This window comes from Phaenicophaeus curvirostris, chromosome 1 (genome assembly GCF_032191515.1).
Source record: "Phaenicophaeus curvirostris isolate KB17595 chromosome 1, BPBGC_Pcur_1.0, whole genome shotgun sequence".
In the NCBI taxonomy this organism is placed as follows: domain Eukaryota; kingdom Metazoa; phylum Chordata; class Aves; order Cuculiformes; family Cuculidae; genus Phaenicophaeus; species Phaenicophaeus curvirostris.
The window spans coordinates 35775935-35796927 of NC_091392.1; the positions used below are offsets into that span (position 1 = coordinate 35775935).

Consider the following 20993-nt stretch of genomic DNA (forward strand, 5'->3'; position numbering starts at 1 on the left):
CATTGTGTAACTATATTGAATGTACTGTTCCAGTAAAAAATACAATGTGGGTATTGAAGGATGCGCTATTGTAGAGCTGCATGGCTTTTATTTATTTTCATGCTGAAGCTTAAGGTGTTTAGTTCAATTGTGATTTGTTTCTGATATCTGGCCATAAGTTTCCAAGCAGCCTTTCGCAAAGGGTGTCCAGTTGCCTCTTAATTAGTATTGAACCTTCTGGGAAAGGACTGCTGACTCACTATATAACTCACTCTGCAACTGCTTTGTCATTTGTCATACGCCAGTAAGCGACTCTTAGATATTAGAAACCATCCATCAGTACCTCCCTCAACTGGATCCAAACTGACAGCTTAGGAATGAAAGCCTCCCAAAATCAAAGTCAATCTTCTGAGCTATCCAGTCCCTTGAAACAAATGTTTCATGTGGAATAAACTGAATATTAATGACTTCAATAAGAAAACAACCTTTTATAGTCCTCTCCATCATTTTCTCTTCTGTCTTTGTTTCTGCTTAGAGATAGTGGGAAGACTTCTCTTGGTTTCCAGCTCTTGGTAGGGTTGAACTCCAGACTTCATGTAGGCATTTCAATATGGTCCTATCGCTCTTCCAGCTCCTCTTTGGCTTAAGGAGCCGAAAGAGAGAACAATGAGGGCCTTTGAGCTCTGGATCCCGCCAAGGACTGGATCCAGAGCTACAAATTCTGTATGAGACATCTGTTGTGCTTCTGATCATCCTGTCTTTGGAGGAACCCATTGAGTTACAGCTTTGGTTCATAAACTCAAGCCTTTAAGGGGAAATACCAGTGAATATGTTTATTTATGCAAACTTCCAGATGTTATGTCAAAGAGTAGGGCCAGTAGTTTTTATGAGAGCAGGTGGCAAGAGGAACTTCAGTTTATCTCTGCTCAGATCTGAAACTGTCAATATGATGCTTGTATCCAGGCTTTATTTAAATTAAAAAAAAAAAGAAAGTACAATGTTGATAGGTGCCCAGATGCTTTATTTAAAGGGTTTTGTACTTTGCCGTTGAGGTGTATATTTGTGTTTATCAGAGCAAGTGAAAAGCGACTAGGAAAGAGCAGACAAAATGAATATAAACAAAGTACTTCAAAATTTATGAAAATTTTCCTCCCTGATGTTTGCGATAGGATCTTGAAGTAGTAAATTCAATATTTCCAGCATTCCAAGTAGGCCTTCTAACATCTGCCTCATCTTTGTGCAAAAGGTGGGGGAGGGAAGATTTGACTACACTTGAGGTGCAAGCACATCTCAAATCTGTCAGTTTAAAATACCCAGGTGGAGACTGCTGGGAAGTACAGCACCACGTACCTGGCAGAAGATTCATAGAGGTGCACCATTCCGACACCCCAAAAAAGGAAGAGTCCTTGGTGGTCACCTTTTCATAGATTAACAGCTTAAAACACACAGCCCAAAATCAGCATGTTCATGGAAAGTGTGCTGCATCTGTGTGTAGGTAAATATGTAAGTGTGAATTATTAGTTTTTGGTTTGGTTTGGTTTTTTACGCTTTATTTGGAGGAAATTTAGCATCCGCACTGAAGCCTTATGTGAAAATGACATCAGTCACTGTGGGGTTGTCTTCATGTCAGTAACACATGAATTGGCGTAAATGAAACACTCTTTCAGGAGAATGCTGTGCTTCTAATTAGAAGAAACAAATCAAGACACTGGCGTGTTATTATGGGAGGGAATGCAGTGCTTGTAACCTGTGTTACAACCAGCTGAAGGAATAGGCTTCTATTTTGGCAGCTTTTCCTATGCAAATGAAAGCAAGCAAACATTTGCTGTCCATATTTATTTTTTTTAACACTCTGTTTCTTTATACTATATTAAGATTGTGCATCTTAACTTCCTGCAGTCTCACCCATCTCCTCCAGCGTGTGTTTTACGGTACTGCAGGAGCCAGCACCCCTATTGCCAGACCGCAGTACCAGCAGAGCTTCTCTGACCTGGACCTCAACATAGACTGTCTCAGTTGCGTTTGCTTTAGGTAGGGCTTCTCCCTCCCAACGACTAACTTCACCGCTTGGACAACTTCAAATGTCTGAATTCCCTATTAGCAGCCTGCACCACTAGGGATTTTCCTCCCTGACCTGGAAGGTGAGTCTCAGGTGCGGTAGGTGACGTTGACATAAGCAGTTTGAAGCCCCAGTTCTGGCCAAGTAGAGGATGAATCTTTAATGCCTTCTGCTCGAGCTGCATTGCGTTTTCATGCATCACAGAAAGTGCTGCATTCAATCTTTATTTAGGTTTTCTTATCAGGTATGAAATGAGCTGATGGCAAAATCTGCAGTTACTTCAGATTTTTAAATGATGGGGATGGATGGCTGTAATCTTATGTCATTTGACATGATTTTTACCCCTGCATTTATGTGCCCTGACAGAAATGATAGGAATTCAGATGGTAATGAGATGGTATCCAGATGCACGGCACACACACGCACACACACAAAATATTGATTTAAATATGTCCTGACAAGCTGGTCAGGCAGCAATCTGAAGGAAAGGAAACTTCTGAAGTGAAAGAGAAATAATGACAATAATGAAGAGGCAGAACATTGATTTTAATATGTAGCAGCAGTATGAAGATTTGGGTCTGATGAATCAGAAGGGGGAAGCTGGCACAGGAGCTTGCTGTGATTTGTTGCATACATTTGTTTCCATTTTTATCCATTAGCAGCCCTGTGAGTGTTTGGATACAGCTGAGAGATCGGGAATGGGAAGCAGGGGGAGGGGAACTTAGGCTGTTAAAGTTTTGATAGGTGGTGAATTTATATCAGCTAGCTGTCTAATTTCCTGTTAAAATGCCCAGGCCCTTTTCTCCTTGTTTTATTTTTTAAATAAATAAATAAATAGCATGGTTACCATCCCATTTCTGCTTTCTAAGCAGCAGTGTGGGAGCATTTCTATCACCTCAACAGCTTTATGGACCTTTCGTAAGGCAGTGGGTCTTGGAGGTTGGTGCAGTACCATTAGCATATGCCTGTGCAAAATATTTCATCCTTTTGTGACTCCCTTTTGATCAATTAAGTTTATGTAGCTCTTTCCAAGTAAGTTCATAGAGAGAATCTACACAGCCTTCTCTTTGTGGCACCAAGTTTATTTTCATTGCTGAATTGCAGCAGTTCATAGAATCATAGAATAACCAGGTTGGAAGAGACCCACCGGATCATCGAGTCCAACCATTCCTATCAAACACTAAATCATGCCCCTTAGCTCCTCGTCCACCCGTGCCTTAAACACCTCCAGGGAAGGTGACTCAACCACTTCCCTGGGCAGCCTGTTCCAGTGCCCAGTGACCCTTTCTGTGAAGAATTTTTTCCTAATGTCCAGCCTAAACCTCCCCTGGCGGAGCTTGAGGCCATTCCCTCTTGTCCTGTCCCCTGTCACTTGGGAGAAGAGGCCAGCACCCTCCTCTCTACAACCTCCTTTCAGGTAGTTGTAGAGAGCAATGAGGTCTCCCCTCAGCCTCCTCTTCTCCAGGCTAAACAACCCCAGCTCTCTCAGCCGTTCCTCATAAGGCCTGTTCTCCAGCCCCTTCCCCAGCTTTGTTGCTCTTCTCTGGACTTGCTCCAGAGCCTCAACATCCTTCTTGTGGTGAGGGGCCCAGAACTGAACACAGGATTCAAGGAGCGGTCTCACCAGTGCCGAGTACAGAGGGAGAATAACCTCCCTGGACCTGCTGGTCACGCTGTTTCTGATCCAAGCCAAGATGCCATTGGCCTTCTTGGCCACCTGGGCACACTGCTGGCTCATGTTCAGTCGCTGTCAACCAACACCCCCAGGTCCCTCTCCTCCAGGCAGCTGGCATGATGCAAACCTGTATGTATGCTAGGGAGAAAAATAAAAGTGCTTCAAGTGTATGCTGTATGAGCTGGTTTTCGTAAAGCCTGTGACTCACAAACAAATACAAAGAAATTAAAACATGCGGTATCGCCAGCTTTCTCTGTCTGGCTATGAACACACTGATCTCTGGTGTCTATAGATACTCATCCAGGTAGAGTTTGACATTACATTTGGATGGAAAGCTAGAGATATGCCATGGAATGTGTTAATATGTGCACTTAAGAAGAAGAGGAGAGAGAAAAAAAAGCTAAGTATCTTTGGCCACCATTTTCTCTTTAAATTAGTGCTGGTTTCTGTAAAATTTCAGTAATGAAATAAATATTGAATAACTATTGAAGAGGGAGAGGGATGTCAGGTTTTGAGAATAACGTGGCCATAGTTAATAAGCAGTATATATTTGTAAATTATAAACTCTGCCACAGTTTGGAACATCACACAAGGTTGATGGAAGGAATACTAGACCTTGCGACAATGCTTCAGGATGTTTGTGGGTCTTTCTAAGTGCTTGGTGAATTCTAAGTGCTTATGATTTAACAAGGGAAAATACCTCAAAATGAATTGGTTGGGAAAACTCCCAGGAGTTGACTCAAGGATAACAAAGGCAGTAGTGACTTAACAACCTCATTAACTGTTGATAAAATTAGCAGATGAAATGAGATCAGGAGATCTACATAGTAATAAGAGTGGAGATGTGTTTAACTAGTCTATAAAACAATCACAAATGTGTATTATGCAGAAGAATATTGCATGACTTGGCAAATTAGTACATATATAGGGAAATAGTCCAAGTTACGATGATTTACTATGAATCAAAAGCTGGGAAAGGAGTGTTGCATACAGGGACTGGCAGGTGTAGGCAAATGGAAGTGAAGGTTGCTGTACACTGATCACGGTAACACTTGCAAAAAAGGAGTTACTAATGCTGTACTAAGAAGGTGCATGTCTGGGGCAAAGGAAAATAACTGCCTCTACTTAAATCTCCTGGATTGCATCAAGAGTGTTAAATTAAATTACAGCTGCTTTCATTGAAACTTAAGAGCAAACAGAACGGGGTCAGTGAAAAGCAGCAGATGCGTATCAGGCCTGGCATATGAGAAAAGATAAAAATGCGTATGTATAGCATATTAATATCCAACGAATAATTAGTAGAAAACCGCAGATATCTATGGAAAGAGGAGATGAATTTTAAGGGAAAATTGGAAAGTTGCAGTAAAACATGGAAAAATAAGGGAGAGACGAGAACGGGTTACTAAGAAAATGTCACTTAGCTTTACTGAATCATGTGAAACATCTTCAAAAAGAAGAATTTTGACTGTGTGACAAGATGGAGTGGAGTGGCAGCTTTCAGAGCGGTGCTGGGTGACAGAGGTGGGCTGTGGCTGATGGAGCCCATCTGTCTCACCGCTGAGCCTCAACAGCTGGTGGGGACATTTGGACCGACCCAGGCTGTAAATCTTCTCAAGCCCCTAAAGTCAGCCTGAGAGCTTTTAACTCATCAGGATTCAAGGTGGGCTTGCTTTTTAAAAATATGTGCAGGTTCCAAGCAAAATTGCTAGCTGGTTAGTGGAAATGTGCTACAGAACTTGATAACGCAAAAGAAATGTGTGAGAGGGTGTTTATATGAAAAAGTGCTACTAGAAAAATAATGAAGCAATGATTTGTTACTACTACTTGATAGTATACAAGTAATAAGTTTACAGTAATATAGAAGAATTTGTTCTTTATAGGAAGATAACCAGTGCTTTGTTTTTTTCAGTTATCATTTTAATTTTCTGAGAGGAAAAATTTGTTTTTCTGACTGGTGTATTTTAGTTTTCTGTTGAGAGGTTCTTGAACACATTGTTTTGCCTCTGTCATTAGCTGCTTTCGGTATGTTATTGATCATTATTGTATATGATGTTTACCTTAGGAGACTGTAGGATTTCTCTGATTTAAAAACAAAACAAAGCAAACCCCAACCCAACCTGTATAAATATGTATAGAGACTTTTCAGTGTTAATGTTACGTGGCCAAGCTTTGAACTTTTCTAAGTAGTATTTTGGAAGGAGCTGTTGAAAGAGTAATGAATAGCAGTGGGACACTACTAAAGCACTAATGATCCATGGTGGAACGACCCTAAAAGGAGCTTGGGAATGTTATGTTACAAATGCATCAAGCCTTTGCCTAGGAACCTTTCCTTCGTTTGTTTTAACTGTTTCCTGGTAACAAAACTTGATGGTAATTTCTTTTGACTCATACATATTAAAGATATTCTCTTCCCCTGATGTAATTAACAGGCTTTATGGTACTTTGCACAGGTGTTTTTGTTGTGGATCCTTTCCTTTCTTTCACGGCAAATGGGAAGAGGTGTGTGGGAGTGAGGATGGTGCATAAAACAGTTTACTCAATCTTGAAGTGTTCACACATTGAGAATGTGGAGCAGTTTTGGAGCAGAGTGGGACAGTTTTTCTAATACATTAAGAATTATAAAAAGATTTTCTTTTATGAGTTCGCTACATATTTATATATATATAAAACACTATATATATAACATGTTCTATAGCTAGTTGTATCTCTTAATAACATTTTATTTGTATAGATTTCACTGTTGTGCAAACCTGATTTTAAGGATAAAAATAGTCTGAAGACTCTTCCTGTCCATTTTTTATCAGTGTCCATTTCTTTTTTTCAAAGCAGTAGTTTAAAGTTGATACAGACAGCAGGAGACTGTCACAATCTCGTCTTTTGCTTCCTATACTTTCTAAGGCAAGATGAGACATGTAGGATGTTTGCCTACCCCTGGTGTTAGCAGGATGCGGCATCCAGCCTGTTAGTATTACAGCAAGTCAAATAATTGATGTTTTGCGAAAATGCATATTGCAGGAAGGCAGGCAGTGGCTCTTCAGGGAACCATTTCGAGAGTTTTAACTGTCAGTAGATCTTCCCATCAGAAGGTGGTGATTAGTTTCAATTTTACTGGCTCTAAACTCCAACCTATTTTTTTTTTTCCCCCCATGTGGCTTTTCTTTTGCCTTCTTCGTCCATCAAGCAATGGAGAAGCTCTTGAGCACTCAACATGTCCTTCCTATAACAGCTCTTAGACACTGTATAATCAAGTCCAAACTATTCCAATGTTTGTTGAGTCTTTCATTGTGCACAAACTATTTTTATTGCTCAGATCACTCTTGGTACTATTCTTTGCACCCTCTCCAGCCTTTCAACCTTTAAAAAACAAACCCACACTAGGCAAAAGCCCAGTGTAGATACTAGAGTTGAATATCAGGTTCTAGTATAGGTATCTCAACATCAGGCAGGTAGCAATCTTTCTGATACTTCTCCTCAGTCTTCCTCCATTTATACAAGCAATGATTGCATTAAACCTGTTGATGGAGTTGCTTCTCATTTAATTCCCTTGAATGATGTGCTCACTCATTTTTAGAGTCATCATGTTCTGGGATGTGCTCTCTGGTATATGCAGATGTGACCGAGTTCCTTGGTTTTGCATCCTGTATTTGAACAATTAATTGTATGACTTCTCACTAAACTATGACAATATAAGCATTTGGTAACGCACAGAGGTTTTTTTACAGTGTTCAGCACTGGGAGATACCCAGTGCTCTCGTAGTAACACAGAATTAATTCAGACTAACTGACTTTATTTCTGAGCCTTGAGCTAGGCTAGTGAATTCAAAGTGTACCACGTTGTGTGGTGCAGCGTCTCTGGTGGGATGTGGAGATCTGCAGTGGAAGATCACACAAGCCTTAATAGGTCCCAGTTCATATTTTGTGTGAGTGTTGCTCAGAGGTTTAAATAATTTTTAAGCGGTTACAGCTCAAATGGTGATCCAAAATGTCTCAGTTATTCATTAATTCCATTTTAAAAATAGTCACCCGAAACAAAGGCTTGGGATGTAAAGGCTGTACACGACTGTCAGTGCTACTGGCTATGTGCCATGATATGGTGAAGTACAACGATACGATACTCTTTTAGAGACTTATGAACACTGATGTGTTTGCATGGAAACTTGAGGAATGTGCCTTCTCAAATAGGTGCATAGTTGCCAAAGATGCCACAGAAGACCTGATATGGATGCTAGCCTTCAAATTTGAGTCCAGCTAAAGCCATGGTTTTGTCATAAATTTTATTTCAGAACACTAAACTGGAAGAAATAACCTGGTCATTTAATTACAGGCCGCCATCCGATGGAAACTTGAGTCCAGGGCAGTGTGTAGGGTATCGATATTGCCAGTCTCAGGAGGGGACAGAATATGTGGTTGTAAAATGCCAGCAGACAAACTGTACCAGCACTGGCAAGGTGGAGTTCTGCTGCCAGCTGCCAGTAGGAGAGCAGGGTGCGTTCATCCTGCATAGGAATCCAGGGAGGCAAGGAAGGACCTTCTTGTCACTTAGCAGGAAGATTTTCTTCCTCATCCTAAAGCTGCTATGTCTTTCCTGTTCGTTGTGAGTTAAGCCAGACTACAGTAACAGACCACTGACTGTGCTTTTCATTCTTCCTTCACGGTGGCTGATCATCAGTCCTCAGAAGATGGCAAAATTTCCCAACAAATAAAATCTTTTATCACTGAATGAAAAAACCCTGGAAGGTACACAGGAAAAGCCTGGGATGCCATGCGCTGTATGTGAACTCCAAGTCTTTGCAAGGCTGGCACACACAGACCTACAGACCTAGTGTGCAAGTATGTTGGGATCATTTCTTCTTGCAGAGATCACCAGGCTGGAAACGGCAAGGTCAGACCCCAAGCCTTTTTTGGCACAGGGTCTTGTGATGCTTCCTGTTACAGAGTTTTCAACTTCATCCAAAGCTTGCTCAGTACTTACCTGGCTGCTTCCAACATAGTACTCCCTTGTATGTCTGGAGTTACTGTGTGGCATGGCTTGTATAGAGCCAGGACAGTGCTCTGCAACTTCGGGGATTAGAATAAAATATGAACCTACTAGCAAGTTAACAGCTCTATCCATTTAACACGTTGTGTTGTAATCAGGAAAGTCAGAATTCATTGTTCAAACTGGAATTTTTTTTTTTTTTTAAATTTCTTTCTCTGTATTCTGTATATCAGATCAGTTTTTCTGGATTTTCCATTATCTCTGGTTTTCAGGCACACCAATTCTGCTGCTGGGATAAGTCAGTGTGGCTTGGGAAGGTGCAGTGGTTGGTGCCAGTTGGCTGGCTGGCTGTTGCTCGTACTGCAGGCAAGTACACAATATGTGACCTAATTTCAGTACGGAGACCCAGTTTGCTTTGAAAAAGCAGCTGCTACCATGTCCTCCTGCAGCTTGCATGCATGTAGGAATACAACTGTATCAGTGAATTGGTGTTTGTCTTGCAAAGGCTTGGAGGTGCTGCTGGTTGAAACTCTGCTGGTGCCATCTCTTCTTTCTGCTGCATGTCTACAGCTGTAATCTTCCATTCCCATCCTTTTTGACAGTATCTTGAATATAAAGGCTTCCACAAAAAAACTTACTGAGTTAATTCCTAAAAATCTCCTGGAGTAGATTAGACGACCTTATGTTATACTCTCGACTTATCCCTCCAAATACAGATTTTATTTTCCAGTGTGATATTGCAATTTCATGGCTGCTAAATAGGTTGATAAAAATATGGAAACAAAGCAGTATAGTTAGAGAGAGGTATAATTATTCCACTTTTGTTCAAGTGGTTTCAGTGGAATCATAATCTCCTTTTTGTTTTTAAATGAGAGTAAAACCAGCTGTTTTCTGCTAAGTGTGAGATTGTCCCTGCTTCCAGTATGGTAATTTTGAGGAAATGCTTAGCTGTGTTTTGTTAAAGGCTGCTGTAGCAATAGGAAGGTCATCATTTTGACTAATTGAAAAAGCCTCTACAAAGTACAAAGCTTTACAGAAATTGTAATTACAGGAGTCTTCAACCATGGACTGCAGCATGTGGAAGCTACTTGTAAGACAGAGTCATCCTTTAGTTTTGAGATTACATTAAATCCCAGAGCCTGTGCATTGAACAGGGGTGCTACTTCTTATTTCTCTCCATTTGATCTAAAAGGAAGGCAAAGGGCCGTTTGTGGTCCTTTCACTGCTTCTTCTGCCGGGCGGGCAAACAGACTACCAGGGTTGTGTGTTATATTTCGTTATGTTTTGAAAAATTATAGATTCTTCTCTAATTGCTGGTTCTGAAGATACAAGGACAAGTTGTTAGTAACACTTCTGAAAGAAAGCGCTCTCTTCTGTCTTTGTGAAACAAACTAATGAAAGGCTACAGATATGTGGATGTACTAGAAATGGAGCAATATTTGAAGTGGTTCACAAGCTATTGGTTTCATGAAGAGACTTCTTTCTGGATTAAATCTCAATTCATCGTGGCTTGAAATTACCTTTGAGAGATGTGACATACTTGTGCTACTAAAAGTTTCTAATTTTTGTAATACATGTGGTATCTTTATATTCTGTAATTCTCCTAAGTACCTAATTATTTTTAAACAAAGAATTCCAGCTAGGAAAGCCTAGGAGAAGCTGAACAACCTATACAGCCGGCAACTGAAATGAGATTAGGAATGGAAAGTCAGAGTTACGTTACATACCTCAGACATCTTTTGAGGACCGTTTCTCCAGTAAGAAAATCTCTCAACCTTGGTGTATCAATGCAGTCTCACTGCAAAGGACAGTTTTAATTTTTTACCATTAATTGATATAGACTGGCATAACACATTTTTGTGAAGCTCTGGGGTGGGATTGTTGTGAAGGATAACGTAGGGAATGCTCTTCTTTACATTACGTCAGTGTAGTGTGTACTGGAGAGTTATTTCATATAGAAAAGGAGTACGCATTCTGTTTTATTTAATGCTACATTATAAATGTAATAAAATGTATTTTTAAAAAAAAATTAAAATGTGATTCTTTGCTGTATTATGAAACACTTTAATAAAAAGCCATCCTAGAATGTGGCAATATTGGCCAATTTTAAGACCAGTTGTTCAGTACCTGCAGGTTCAAAAAGGCTGACATTGCTTGAAGCCATTAAGATTTTTTTTTTATATATCCAGAAAACCCTTGAATTATTTTGTACTAATTTGTTCCTAGGAAATGAGGCATATTGTATGGTGCCACAGCAGTGGTGTTTTGGCACTCACTCTGATCTTTAATAGATTTTTTCTCATCATCTGTTACTGCTTTCAGAACTTGTATATCCTTGCTTTCCAAACATGCTGCGCTTTCTACATGAAACGTTCTCCAGCAGTGGTCCTCAGAAACCACCTCACCTCTGAACAACTTCTAATGACCTGTAAAGCCTTCTTCCGCAACGTCTGTGGGAAATTGTCCGTCAGTGTTGCAAAGGTGCTTAATATAGCTAGAAAATAGCTGCTGTTGTTGATTTAATAAAAATGTAAATTTACAAGACCCTCTAAATTATGCAAAGCTGACAAGTTGTCTGCATTGATAATCCGAGTGCGGGGGAACAATAGGGTGATTTTATTGTGCTTTCCTTTTTACTCCCTCTCCCTGTAGTGAAGAGGAATCTTTGTAATAAAACAGTATCCTTTGCAAAATGCTGGATTGCCTGAATCTGCTGCTGCATGGGAATACAACTCTTCTCTTTGGGATGAAAAATGTTGAAATTTTGTTTTGTTAAGATTGAGATTCTTTGTTATGTTGCTAGTTGTTGACTGATAAGAAGGATATATCAAATACAATATTGGAAATCTTTCAATTTTCAAAATAGAACTATCTGTATGGTCATTTGTTATTTTCAGAGCTCAATTCATTCTTTTTGCTTAAAAATCAGACTTTTGATTTGAATAATGTGATAGATGCCAATGGTATCTTTTAAAATGATGGAACAAAATATTCAATTGTAGAAAATCTTAATGGATTCAGAGGTCATCATATTTCATTTTAGTTTTCTTATCTGTATGGTTCCACTAGATATCATTGTGTCTTCCTGACATGGTTAATCATTTGATATCTCTGTCTTTCTGGTTGCCTTAGTGTTTCATTGAGGCTGTAGTTTGAATATGTTGCTGTCTTCATTGAATCCCTTCGGTTTGTTTTCTAAAAGGGTTGGGTTTTCAGCGTACATGGCTTTGTTCAAATGAGAAGTCTGTCAGGTATCCCCTCCATAGTGTCAACATACAAACTTGACCTGTAAAGAAAAATAGGAGCTTGCGACATCCAAAACCAATTATGGCAGCTCTTGTGGACAAACCCCCTGTAAAGTAAAAGAGGGGAGAGAAGCGTAACTGGTTTCAAGATGCTGCTCAGTTGGTGTGTGAAAGGAAGTATTTGATGTGTGTGTGAGTGGAGTTTAATCAAGAAGCATGTTCTGGGTGTATATTCCTATGGAGCATAAGGGTATGAGAGTTATGTTTTCTGGATAAAAAACCACATTTTTGGCAAACCTCTCCCTCCCCGTTTGATATTTTGCAGAAGTTGTATTCTTCATTGAATACAGTATTTTCACATTGAATGTATCCAAAAGTCACACTATATAAAGATTATAATCTTCCATTTAATTTAGAGAAATTTCATTACATAAATTTTCTTTATCTTGCAGAGAAGTGTAATAGATCTTAACTTCTTTTGATTCATTTATTTCAGCTAATGTGATCTGATAAGATTAACCAGAAGATGGTGTTAAATAGGATACGTATATTATACTGCCTGTCTTATCAAATGGAAATATAAGGTTCCTTCATCTAGTGAACTTCTAGCGAGTATTTATGAGTATACATTCAGTTGAGAAAATATGTGTGCTATATATATCCTAGAGTTTATAAATAACCTTTCAGTCTCCTGAGGAAAGGAATGAGTGCAGCAATAAAAGTGATACAAATTCATGCTGCTGTCCAAAAGGAGCAAAATGAAAAAGGAGATTTTTTTACAGATGAGCTCAGGTAAAATAGTAGTAAAATTTGTAGACCTGTTAATTAATAAGAAAAAAAATATAATTGGTAAAGACTTTAACCTGTATTATATGGAGTATAAATAATTTTTCAGTACGTCTGAAGGTTTTCGATCTCCTAATATTATACTACCTACCCTTCCTCCCAGCTCCTCTGCCATTTTTGGGTTTTTTTACCTCCTCCCCATTTTTTTCTCCTGAAGAACCAGTTGATTCCATCTGCATAGCTGAATGGCTGGTATCTAAGAAAATGCTGCCTGACTTTTGGAAAGTCTGGACATTTAATAATCACAAAAAATCAAAAAGAAGAGATATTAGGGCAGCTGAGTGATCATCTTGCAGTATCTTCTGGTTACCTGGAGGTGTAAGGGGAGGTGTTTAAATGGGTCTGTCTGTGCATGACAAGATTTAAAGCATCAAGGACATGAACCTGGCAGATGAAAAGGCAGCAGTGTGGACTCTGAATGCTGGTCTGCAGAAAGCGAGCGGACGGTTCGGGGCAGCTTTGGCATATGAAACCTGAAAGAGCTGAGAGCCGGGGCTGTGTGCTGAGGCCACAGCCTTGTGATGGTCTCTGGAACAGTTTCTCCAGTGCAGCTGAGAGCAAGGAAATTGGATACAGTGTGGTATTGACTGGTGTTACTGATGCAAAACCCTGTTACCTGAGCAGGAGGTGGCAGGAAAAAATGGTGGCAAATTTTCTCCTCAAGGAGCATATTGGCAATTTTGCAGCAGGGTGCCACTTAATCTTTTCTTGGTTTTGTCTTTTTGGGAGGATGAGAATGCACAACTCCTCTCCCCATCTGTGATAGTCCAAGATTTTCCAGGCTTCTGAATTACACTGACTTAGACCACCACATACTTTTCTTGCTGTCACCCCTCCTTGCACGCCCTGGCGAGTGGTCTGTGGCTACAGGGCTGGAGTGATCAGCCCATGGCTTCAGGTGTGTCTGCTTTTCTGCTGGTTGGATTTTATGGCTGTATGGAGCAACAGCCACTACAAGAAATGATAACAAGGTTGGCAAACAGATGACCTGATTGCCCCCATTTGGTTTTAATGACAACGAAATAAAATCAATTTTCACTGGCCCTATCTGGGCAATTGCAGTTGTGCTGATGGAATGTTTCACCTTGGCCTTGGAAATATGGTTGTTGCTGTAACCAATAAAACAAAAATAAGAAAAACAATTACTGTAATAGCGAGTTGGAATATGGGAAGCACAGAGCTGCTGATGCAGTGTGGAGCAGTCGAGGAGAGAAAGAGACAGTGTGAAAGTGTGAAAGCTGGTTGTACCGCCTCTGGGCTCTCTGTAGCTGACAGGAGAAGATGTGCACCCTAACACTGGACTGTAACGTTAAATATAGCAACGGATAAAAGATGTCAGGAGATAAACTGAGCCATTTTGAAGTCAAAGCAAGTGAATGGGACATAGAGTATATGGAGACAATTTTAAATATATCACCCAAGAGATATATTTAAACTCTTGACAAAAAATAATTATGTATTGTTTCAAAGGAGATTATCTGGTGCAACACTAGAGTTCTGTGAATAAATCTAACTTGACAAACTTTATATGGCTTATTGGCTTTGCTTGCTTGGTTTTTCAGAATGGGTGTGGAGTTCTGTCTTTTGTAAATTTTTGGTGCTATCAAAGTGGGATGGAGCTCTCACTTAAGCGTTGTGCTCCACTTCATCATTTTCTGAATGAATTGTAAAGGCAGGTTAATTCGCTGTCTGGCTATATAGAAGAGAATGTAAAACTCCTGGTGGGCTGAAGAAGTCATACAAAATCTTACAAATTGCACTGCTTGGCAGAATAAATTCTCAGGTGCACTAAAAACTGCTCTCTTCTCTAGTGAGAGGAGAAAACCTGTTTCACTGTGTGTTTTCTATGCAGTTTAATTTTATTTATTTTGGCGTGATCAAACGCTTGGCAGTCCTGCCCACACACAACAATCCATCACTTCCCTCTGCCTCTCTCCCTCCCCCTGTGGTCTGTGCTTCAAAGGCTGTAATAAATTTGTCTACAATTGTCAAAAAGCTTCCCTGGCGATGAAATCAGGTTTTTGCTTTTCTTCTTCCTACAGATCTGTTAGATTAAATCTTCGATATGTTTTGATTAGAATATTTTCTACTTGAAATAGGTGCCTTCTCCCCCAGAAGTAGGATTCATAGTGTTTTTGCCCTATTTATCCAGAGGGAACCGTGAGGGAAAGATGTGAGGAAGGAGAAAGGAGAATAATCACTACATCTGCTGATATGGGGCCCTTTGCCTGGCACAGCAACCATCGCTCCCTGCACAGTCGGGGAATGTGAGAGACTGGGGAACAGCTCCCTCTAATATCCACATCCATGTGTGCAGCTGGATGCTCACGAGCTTTTAAAGAAATACTGCTTTTTAAGCCCTTCATCTCCCCATGCAGATGGTGGTGGTGGTAGTAGTGAATGACACAGCTTTGCTGGATGACACGGAGCTGATCTCTGCATCAGCCAAGAGGAATTAAGCTTTGTCACTCCCCGCCAGGGCTACCTTTCTCCTGGTATGTGCGGGAGGAGGAATTCACAGGCTTCTGCTGCATTCGACCGAGCAGAGTCCTGAGCGCGCTTTGCCAGGGGAGGCAGGCAGCAAGAATGATAGCTGTCTCTTTTAAATGCCGCTGTCAAATCCTGAGGAGACTTGCTAAAGGTAACGTGCTTTCTTTCTTATTCATTCAGGGGCTCCGTTGCAGCAATCCGGAGGCACAACTTGATGTTTTTACTTTTAAATATGACTGTCCTTCCAATTTACTGTCGGGCAACAAAGAACTCTGAATACAGAAAGGTGTGGGGGCTCTTACAGTTAAAATCCTTACACGTCCCACGCTGTGCTTCTGCTAGGAAGATAGCTTCCTGTTATTTTTTTCCTTTTTTTTTTTTATTGCTAAAGGGAGGATTTTTTTCTAAGTGAAGTGCTAAAGTTATTGCGGGATATAATTGTTTTGTATTTTTGATCACCACTCAGAGGAGTCCCTCTTGGGTCACTGCATGCTCTGCCTTACTTGGAACAGCTGACAGGGGTATTCAGGACCTATATTCAGGATGAATTTCTGTGTTTAATGTCTTTTGTAAGCTATTTCTATCAATGCTTTAGATGCCGAACACTGTTGTCTGTGGTGAAGTACAGATAGCAGCGTGTGGTTTTTCAGGGCTGCACTCACATGTTACACTTGTGAAGTTAATTTGCCTTTTAGAGCAGTGTGCATCTTGTGTTCCTGTAAATCGTTGTGGTCTCTGGTTTTATCACTCAGAACTTTAAAAAGCTGTTTACATCGTACTGTGAGTTCTTTGTGATTATTAAAGCAGCTATGTGAAAACCTGGCTTTTTAAGACACCCTCCGTCTATAGGAATGAGCATATCTTAGTTTCTAAAAATAACCTAATTTTTTTGAGAAGAATGTGTTACATTTGATAATTTTTCCTTCTCTCTGTAAAAAGGTTTCACTTGTGATTTTGGCTCATTTTTTTGGTGGAAGCTTCCAACATTATAGTAGTATTATGTGTCTGCAAATAAGAAGCTTCTGTATTTTAGCTTGGGTACTGTGATTCATTTAATGGCCATTACTGTGCAGCTGGAAACACATCCGTGTGTGAATGAAACTGTTTGTATCAGCCCAGCTTGAAAAATCAGTAGTCTTTGATTATTAGTCAGTGTAGCTCAAAATCAATTAGTATTTTATTTTGTGGAAGCATAAAAGAGTAAAATGCTAATACATTGCGGCCAGTAATGGGAAGAGAGAAGAATATTGCAATCAAACTTACATAATGCATTTTCCTGTTCTTTAGACTGCTGTTCAAAACATATGAACTCAAATATTTATTGATCATTCCCTCTTCTGTAGAATTGCTTCTCTTTCAGATCTGTGCTGGGTAATGCCTGTTTTTCTCATATGTGTAACATGCTTCTATTTTGGTAGCTCTATTACACATTTATCAGGTTAGAAGTCAGCATTTTCTCTTGTACTGGTTTGAGCAGAGGAACATTTTTGTCTGCTGATGTGTTTATAAGACAGATCTGGGCACTAATTTAGTTTCCCACTGATGAGAGTTGTTTCTCCACTTAAATACAGTTTCCTCGGGAAAAATCAATATTCTTATACGTCATAGCCATCTTAATTCTTTCACGCTTCCATCATTCAGTAGAACTCAGGCTCATGTTTTTTCTCCTTTGAAATAATCTTAACTTCCTTTGAGACTCCTTGCTCCTCCCATTCCTTCCCAGTAGGAACTGGCATGATACTATTGATTTTTTGCATTAAAGAAGTGTGCCTTGTGCTTGTCTTACTATGGACAGTCCTGTAAGCCTTATGCATGCTGGACCAGAGTTGCTCTCCTAATTGACAGGCTCCTGAATTGTCACCATTTTGAGTAAAACCTTTGTTCTTTTTGCTAACCCTCTGCCTTCTATGGCCTTGGCTTTTAAATGTCAGACACCAGTTATGGACTGCTCGACACGATCAGGCTTGCTGGGGACAGGAGTGGACCTCCACACTGTTACCGTGGAGAAGACTTTTGCCACCAGCTGACAATCTCCTACTGCTGCATCAGCTGGGAGATTCCCTTCCCTTCTGGCTTGCTAGTTCTGGGGTTTGGTGCTTTCATTGAACTCCTTTGCTCAAAAATAAATTTTCTTTGCTTTAGTACTTTTCCTGAGACTGTCTCTGCTAGGGTCTTTCTCTTCTGCACTAATCCTCTGCCTTTGTGCAGTTCCCCAAAATAATTTCTTTACTGTCTTTCAGGTCCTGCAGTGGTGAAAAGAAATTGGAATGCTGCACCTTTGATTAGTGCCTTCTGTTTTTAATAAATGATAAATGTGCAGTTAACTGTACATCAAAAAGTGGAAATATCTTCTTTCCCTTATTGGTGTATGTCATTTTTCATGCCTGTCCTGACAAAGCAAGCTTGTAACTTCATTTCTTGTTCTTTCAGATAAGGATGTAAACAGAAATGCCTCATGTGGGCAACTGGAGACTCTCCAACAGCGATTCTTCCCAACAGGGAGATGTTCAGGCGATATTGTGTTTTACAACAATTACACTCCCTCCTTCCTGTACTTCATCTTAACCTTTCAAAGCAAAAAGTGGAGCTGTGTCTATTTGGATTGCTATACATGCTTAGTTTATCCTTTTAAAAATCTCTGGCAGGAAAATCTTCAAGTGTTCTGAGCGAGTTACAAGGCAAAAATATGATCTAATTGTGGGTACTCTCTCCAAGATCTGCTCAGTGACCCACTGCTCCTCTTCCTTCCCATAGCTGCGAGTCTGACCCTGCAGCATGACAACCTGCACTGCCCTTGTCCTCAGCTCCAGGGCCATCTCCAGGTGGGAACATTGGTCTCTTTCTGTCCTCTACTCTCAAACTTGCACTGCTCTTAGGACAAAGGCACCACTGTAGAATCACAGTTTGGGTTGGAAGTGACCTTCAAAGATCATCTAGTTCAACCTCCCTTCCCCTAGGTCCTCATTGACTGCTGCTCCTGACCCGTGCACTCCCCCTATGCTGTATTGTCTCCGGGTACCTGGGACACTGCATCTGCTGAGGCCACTGTACACCAACTCTTCTTTCATCTTTCCATTTTAGCAGCTACTCCTTTTTAGGGCAAACAAAAAGTGCACAATAATTACTCGTGCAGGAAATTTTAAATACTATAAGATTAGTTCCCTTAATGTGTATTACTCTTAAGTTTTGTGAGTCCTTGTTTTGGAGGTCAGTACATTTTCAGTAATGAAACTGCATGTTACCAGGCTTAGACGAAGCTCTGTATTTGTGTCCATTAACAAGCAATCATGGAAGAAGAGTATTAATTTATTCGTTTATGCAATTTGCAAGAAGGATTCTCTGTGAGATTATTGTCTTATAAGGGCTGAGACATCATTTGAATTTAGATCTAGTCTATCTAGGTAAGAACCCCCCAAAATTCCTGCTTTCTACACTAGTGTGGAATTTCTACACTATTTTGTACTGACAGTTTTTTTTTAACAGCAGTTAAAATATTTATGGTGGCTGGGAGTTTGTGCTGTAGTTACCTAATTTCTTTTGTACATAAATCTCTGATGCTTTTACCTTTGAGCTGAACTATTGCTGGCTCAGTCTCTTTTTAGTTATGATTATTGATATGTATTTGGAGAAATATATATATATATTTTAAGCAATGTTGAAAGTGGTTAAGCAGCTCTGAAAAGAGAAAAGGTGTTTTCTCTACCGCATTAGCTACTGAAATTTGTACTCACAAGAAGTCTTTTAAATTTTTATATATTCTTTTTTTTAATCTCTTTCCTATCCCCAAAGAGCAAGGTAAGACAGACGGTAGATTAAGAATCTGAAGTAGTAGCCATTTTTGTAGATCTCCTTATGAGAAATTCTGGGCTCAGAGAGAATGGAAACTTATATTTGGACCAGTTGAACATAAAGAAATGCCACATTTGAGGTTGTAAGTGCAACCACAAATCACTTTGTACAACTTTTTGTATTGTAGAATGGGTTTTTTTGTGCAGGGACAAAATGCTAGGTTTTGGTTTTCCCAAAAATTTATTTCTGTAAGTTCTTGGGCATTGGGCATTGTGCTGTGCATACCAAAGAGTCGGTGGGAGTCACATTGACTACACATGCTAGATCAAAATTGCAGAAATTAAAAGAATTGCGGTATAAGAGTATAATACAATAGAAAAGTTGCTGAAATGTGTAACCTGGTCAGGTTTACAGCAAAATTAAGCACTTTATAGTTTAAAAATTGCCTTTAAAGCAGTGCATTATAGAGCCTTGGCTGTGGCTAATTTATGTATGGACATGTTCGGTATTTTTTTCCTTTATTAGTCACAAGAACAGGTCTTTTAGGAAACTGTGTCTAATGCATAACATTGCTTACAGAAATGGGTTGGAGGCAGGAATGCATTTTTTAACATACCCAGATCAGTGAAGTTATTCTGGATATTATCATGATGGAAACAGAATAAGAGCACTCTGATAAGGATGTCAAATGCTACTGCAGAATGCATAGTATAAGGAGCTGAGTCTGCCTTTCACCCATCAAAGCTTTATAGTGTATCTTCAGGATAATTTATCACCTACTGCGCATACAGATCCTTTCTGCAGACATAGGTTTTTATGTTTCCAATATGTTTCCAATACAGTGAGATAAAGCAAGTCTAAAAAGCAGGATGGTACTCTTGAGTTCACAAGATCATCAGTTCTCTAAAAATTGGTTAGGGGCCTAAAGCATCAAAGGATGAATTCTGAATGTAGGTGGATGTAGGTTATACTTGGCTTTTGTGTACAAGCAACTATAACAAGAACAAACCCAGAATTTTTTTTTAAAAGCCTGAAATTAAAATGGTGTTAAGGACTCGACAAGGAGGCTGTATATTATTACAAACTTTCCAGTCTTCAGAGAATCAACCCTGGTTGTGTCAGCAAGTTACCACTCTGTATGTTATTTCACCAGTAATTCTAATTATGTAATTCTAATTTTTGACAGTATTAGAACTTAGTCAACAGCTTGTTTTGAGTGAAGTTAAAATCCCAAGTAACAATATCTGTAAGGGCTTTTGAACATAGGTTAGTTCCTACTCTCTCTAAAATTAGTTCTGAATATTCAGAAAGTTCTTAAGTATGCTGACAAGAGCAATAAATAGTCAGTCAGCATGAAATTGCTGGCTTTGTGCATTTGGTTGGGGTTTTGGAAATGTGCTTTGAGGTTTTTCGTACTCAATGTGTTTATTCAAGTTGTCCACACTTCTCATTTTTTTCCACTGTATTTTTAAAAGTGACAACTTCAGACTTAGTAAACTAACTGCAGTGAAAAAGTAAAGAGTGGTGGAAAAATCTGTAAATTTTCTTTTTTGGGAGCATGTGGGAACTTCAGGGCCACCTCCAGCACTGCAGCCCTTCCTCAAGAAGGGCCTTTAGCTCATATTTCATGAGAAGACGGGAGAAAGTCTGCTGAAGAGAGAGCAGTAGAGCAGTCTGTCTGTCAGCAAGGGAAGTTTTGCTTTTAGTATCACTCTTAGTGTTTGTAATAAAGAGAAAAAAAAATATTAAAATCCTTTTTATTGCAACTTTGATTTGTTTTGTTAATTTTTTTAGAAAAAAACCCAATCCGTATTTTATGGAAGGGTTCTTTATTAGAAAAGGAAATGAAATCAGAGTGACTGGGACCTGCCCTCTATCACCCAGCTGGTCTGTGACATTCTGGGGTACAACCCCAGCATGCTTGTTCCTGTT

The 20993-nt window shown here is 39.7% G+C and overlaps 1 protein-coding gene across 13 annotated transcripts in view; it reads left to right on the forward strand.

Annotated features, from left to right (window-relative positions):
- GRIP1 (glutamate receptor interacting protein 1) overlaps nucleotides 1–20993 on the forward strand; it is a 334393-nt gene that overhangs the window by 151297 nt on the left and 162103 nt on the right. For 2 of the 13 annotated variants that reach the window (XM_069852625.1, XM_069852655.1), the window contains exon 1: nucleotides 15166–15423. The exons of 10 other annotated variants lie outside the window; for them this stretch is intronic. In XM_069852625.1, the coding sequence (XP_069708726.1) occupies nucleotides 15369–15423 (55 nt within the window). In that variant the 5' untranslated portion in view covers nucleotides 15166–15368. Of the gene's footprint in view, nucleotides 1–15165; nucleotides 15424–20993 lie in introns of those variants that run through there. One more of the 13 variants, XM_069852670.1, reaches the window with a different exon arrangement.